The 4752-nt window shown below is 57.8% G+C and overlaps 1 protein-coding gene across 1 annotated transcript; it reads right to left on the bottom strand.

The window, feature by feature from the left end:
- Positions 1–359: 359 nt before the first annotated feature.
- Positions 360–2458, bottom strand: NOG (noggin; the record flags this gene model as incomplete). The annotated part of the gene is made up of 1 exon (XM_082008060.1): positions 360–2458. The coding sequence occupies one exon, from the start codon at positions 2456–2458 to the stop codon at positions 1787–1789; it is 672 nt and encodes a 223-aa protein (XP_081864186.1). The 3' UTR covers positions 360–1786.
- Between the last annotated feature and the right edge of the window lie 2294 nt (positions 2459–4752).

Below are 4752 nucleotides of genomic sequence, written 5' to 3'. Positions count from 1 at the left end.
AACCATTGAAATTAGAAGCAAAGAGACGGGTGGTAAAGCGCACCGAAAGAGTGAGAGAGGGGATGAATATTCCTTCGGAGATAGGCGAACTAAACGTTAGAGAAAGCAGGGGTTGTGTCAATCTGGGTTGTGTCATTTAAAATAATTAGCATAGATTCCCTCAGAGTTTGGGGGGTAAAAAAAAAAGTTTTTTGATTCCAAGATAAATAAGGAAAAGCCTTTCTGCACTGTCAGGGCGCCTTTGAAGAACACGTGGAGAGTCTGTTCCTGCGGTTGGTGGCTGTGAGACACTAACCGTCGGGTCTCCCAGCACCCAAAAGTCAAACGCTCCGTCAATGCGACGGGTCCTGACAGAGCCGCCGGAGGGTTACGCGCTCCGCGAAGCACAGCGCGCCCCGCGTGCACGCTGGTGCCCCGCTCCGCGCAGCCTCGCCGGCTGCCGCGGGCTGGGGACGCGCAGCGCCGGAGTCGGGGGCCACGGGCGGAGCGGCGCGGCGGACCCCGCGGCAGGGTGGCGCGGAGCGGTCGGGCCCCACCGCGGCGGCGGCGTCTCCGCAATATCCGGCGCACGCTCGCCGCCGGGCCGGAGCGCAGCGGAGAAATCGCCGGGGCTGGCGGGAGCCCCAGGAGTTAAGCGGGATGCGGGGGGCTGCGAGCAGCGACGCTGACCGCGCGGGGGGGCGGCGAGGTTGTCCCAGGGCCGGGCTAGTAGCGTATCTGCCTGCGCTGAACGGCCCCAAGCCCCAGGGTCAAGTTTCGGCAGCGTCCCGCCGCACCGGTAGGTGTGAAGCACACGTGTCCCGTTGTAAATGAAATGTCAAGCGATTATCAAAAAACCCGATCCCAACGCGGCTGCCACCGCGCGCGCCAGGCCGGCGCGGCAGCGGGCGAGCGGCTCCGCGGGGGCGCGGCGCAGCGCGGGGGTGGCAGAGACCCTCCCCGCGCAGCCGCTGCTCGCCGGCCCCACGGGCGGGGCCGGACGCGTGGGGCGCTACCGCGGTAGGTGCCGAAGATCCGCGAGCAGGTTCCCGCCTCCCCTGCCACCGCGGAACGTCCCGCCGAGCGCGGAGGAGGAGGAGGAGAAGGAAGAGGAGAGTGAAGCAAGCTCCCCCGAGGGTGGCCAACCCAGAAAGCAAGCAGAATCGAACGGCTCGTGTTTTAGTGGTTGACTTTAATTCTGCACTGCACTTTTACTACAAGGATATAAAGAATAAATAGCAGATACTCTTCATTTACATAGGATTAAGTCATTCAAACTGTTCTCTCTATTTACAATAACATTGTGCTCTAGGCGCTTATTCATTATTATTTTAAATCTAAAGTCCGTAAGGAAAAAGAAAAAAACAACCGACACACACGCTTTCCGAATAATGGAAAATAGCTTTAAAACGTTTTCTTATCAAAAAGTTTGGTTTGTATATTTTAATTCTTTTATTAAAAAAAAACCACAAAAATAATAACAACAAAAAACCCCAACAAAAAACCTACTTCGCCAAAGCGAAGCAACTTCTCTCTGGAATATAAATACCAAAAAAAAAAAAAAAAGATACATTAGAACGATCAGGGTAATAGTCTTAAAAATACAGTAGACGCTGATTATTTCACGTATAATACTGACCTTTTAATAGTATATTAAAACGGTGCCATATATACACACAATATACATTCTCCTACACGTTACAGTGCATTACAACGTTAACCAGAAAGCAAATGTCTTTTATTTTTGTTGCAGCAAAGGTCCACGTGAGTCCGCTGGAGAAGGGGCGAGAGAAGGGAGGTGCAAGCCCTAGCACGAGCACTTGCACTCCGAAATGATGGGGTACTGGATGGGTATCCATGTGCACCGCTGCCCCCCCCGCCGCTGGCACCGCCACCTCAGGATCGTTAAATGCACGGACTTGGCAGGTTTGCACACCATGCCTTCTGGGACTGAACAAGACCTTTTACTGTAGCAGCTGCCCACTTTGACGTACCGGGGCCAAAAGCGGCTGCCGAGATCGTTCCACGTGTATAGGACCGGGCAGAAGGTCTGGGACCAGAGCCACATCTGCAGCTTCCTGCGCAGCTTCTTGCTGAGCCTGTGCTTCTTGCCCGGCTGCAGCCCGTCGTAGAACTCCAGCCCTTTGATTTCGCCGGGCATCGCTCCCGAGGGTCTCTGCCTGAGCAGCAAGTCCAGCTCAGCCAGGTCGTCCACCCCAAGCCGGTCCTCGGGCAAGGAAATAGCCATAAAGTTAGGGTCGAAGTGTCCGCCCATGAGGTTCCTTAGCAAGGTCTCGTTAAGATCCTTCTCCTTGGGGTCAAAGATAGGGTCCGGGTGCTCGATTAGATCCACCAAGGGCAAGTTGTCGCTGGGAGCCGGTCGGATGTGCAGATAGTGCTGACCGGCGCCTTGCTCCAGCCGGAGACCCAGCAGAACCACCACGGCGTATATAGTCACAAGGCACTGGGAATGATCCATCCTTAGGAGACCGGTGGGGGGGGGAGAGGGGGGCTGGGTTCACCAAACAGCAGGGGAAGAAGGTGCGAACAAATACATCAGAAAACTTGTACGGGGGTATCCAAAATAGCTTGTCTTTAAGAGGGATCACCTCCACTCCCCGCACCACCAGCAAAGACAGCCCTCTAATAAGCCCGGAGAACAAGCCCCCTGCAAACACTCTCTCTTGCAGGCTTCTCTACAAAATTTCTCCTGGTGGAGCCGCTCCAAAATTCTGCTGCTGCTGCTTCTTTTCACCCTCCCCGGGAAAGGAAGATGCCTCTTTTTGTTGCAAATTCTGCTTGCTGCTGCTGCTCCTCGCTCTCTGCCCGTGCGTACGGAAGAAGTTGCTGCCGATTCTTCCTCCTCGCTCCTCTCCGCCGTTTGCAAAGCAGCCTCCTCAGCAGCAACAGCAGCCACGCACGTTGGCACCAGTTTGTCTGCTTTGCAAGGACCCAAAGCCTTTAAATTTCCTGCACTTTCAGCTTCATCTCCATGGAAACCACAGACTCTCTTCTAACCCACCCCACCCCCCTTAAAAAAACCACACACACACCACAACCCCCACTCCCACAAAAGTCCAGGAGAGCGCGGCTTCCCCCTTCCCACCCTGCAGACACCCTCTGGTGGGGAGGGCTGAGGCGGGGGCCGCCGCTGCCTCCCCCCGCCTTCCGCACGCCGCCGCGCCTCGGGAGATGCTGCTGCCGCCGGGGCCGGCCCGCTCCGCCCGCCCCGCCGGAACGGCTCCTCCGCCCGCCGGCGACGGCTGCTCACTCGGCCTCGCCGCCGCGCTCCGCGGCGCCGCTCACCCCATGGGCGCAGCCCTGCGCGGCGGCGCGGAGCGCGGCCTCTCCCGCTCGCCCCGCGCAGGAGCGCGGCCCGCCTGCCCGCGGAGGGCGGCAGCGCGCTCCGCGGTGCGCAGGCTTCCGCGCCGGCTCTCCCGCCGCCACCCGTGCCCTGCTGCCCCGGCCGCCGCTGCCCGGCCGCGGGGGGCCGCTTGCCCGGCTCCGCACATGGGCCTGAGACGCGCTGCCCACCGCGCTGCCCCGCGCGGCCGCTGCGGAGACCTCCGTCCGGCCGCGGCCGCGGCGCCGCCGCCGCCCGCCGCCTTCCCGGGCGCAGCGAGCCCTCTGCTGGCGGCGCCGCGGGCCGTCCGGGCCGTGCTGTGCCGGGCGGGGCCGGGGCCGGGGCCGGCGGCTGCCCGCGGGCGGTGGGCTCGGGGAGAGCGAGGAGCAGCCGAAAGCCGGCGTGGCCGGCGCGTTTTTAGGAGCTGGGCGAAACCCCTGGGACAGAGCTGCCGTGCCGCGCTGGGGAACGCGGGCGGGCGCAGCGGCGTGCGGAACCTCTGCGGAACATGAGGGGGTGGGAGGGGGAGGCGGCGGCTCCGCGGACGGGCTCAGACCTCGGCGGCAGCGCCGAGCGAGACACTCCGTACCGAGCCCGAGATCCCCGAGAGGAGCCCGGCGCCCCCGCTCCCACGGCAGACCGCTCCGGCGGGCAGCAGGGCTCCGCCGCCCTCCTGTGAGCAGAGAGCTTGGCGTCCTCGGGAGTCCTGTAAGCCTTCTCCATCAGAGACACCATTTCCAGTTATGGCTCCAATCCATACAGAAAAGACAGAAAGTCTACCTCCACAGCAAATGCATAAACCAATTTAAAAAAATTATACTAAATGCTACTTCCATTGCAGAATTACCGCCTCACAAAGAGCACTCCAAGGCACGGCAGGCGGCATGCTGTAAGGGGAGGCGAACAGTCTATGACGGTTTGAGTAAAATTTCCTGAAGTGCTTGAATCCCATTCCTGCAGGCCATATAGGCACTTAGGAGCCCAAGTTTAATGGGGCTGAAGCTTAGCCACCTAAATCATTTATGCATTTGTTTAAATGTTAACCTTCAAATGTAGGTTCATTTATCATCTAGGTTGGGTGGTTTTCTAAAAGTTAACTTTTTTTTTTTAAATTATTTTCACTCCCTAAGTTAAATTTAAAACAACTTTTATTTTGCTTTATTTCTGAGCATGTAAGGCATTCTATAAATAATACATAACTGAAATAAGTGGCATGAAAAAGATGGAAAACTGACCCTAGCTCTACACTGCCAAAGGAGCTTCACAGTGGCACTTGCTGCTACGGTGTCAGTCAAGGATCTGCTGCAGTTTTATTCGATATTTTTTCACCTGGAAATGTAGCTCTCTATCTTCATCTAGAACTTGATAAACTTTCATTGCTGAAACTTATCATACAAGTTGTCCCTGGCAATAAGTGAGAAGCCACATCT

This window comes from Phaethon aethereus (assembly GCF_964289735.1).
Source record: "Phaethon aethereus genome assembly, chromosome: 18".
NCBI lineage: Eukaryota > Metazoa > Chordata > Aves > Phaethontiformes > Phaethontidae > Phaethon > Phaethon aethereus.
Note: the sequence above shows the minus strand (reverse complement) of the source record. Positions and strands in the feature narration are given on the sequence as shown.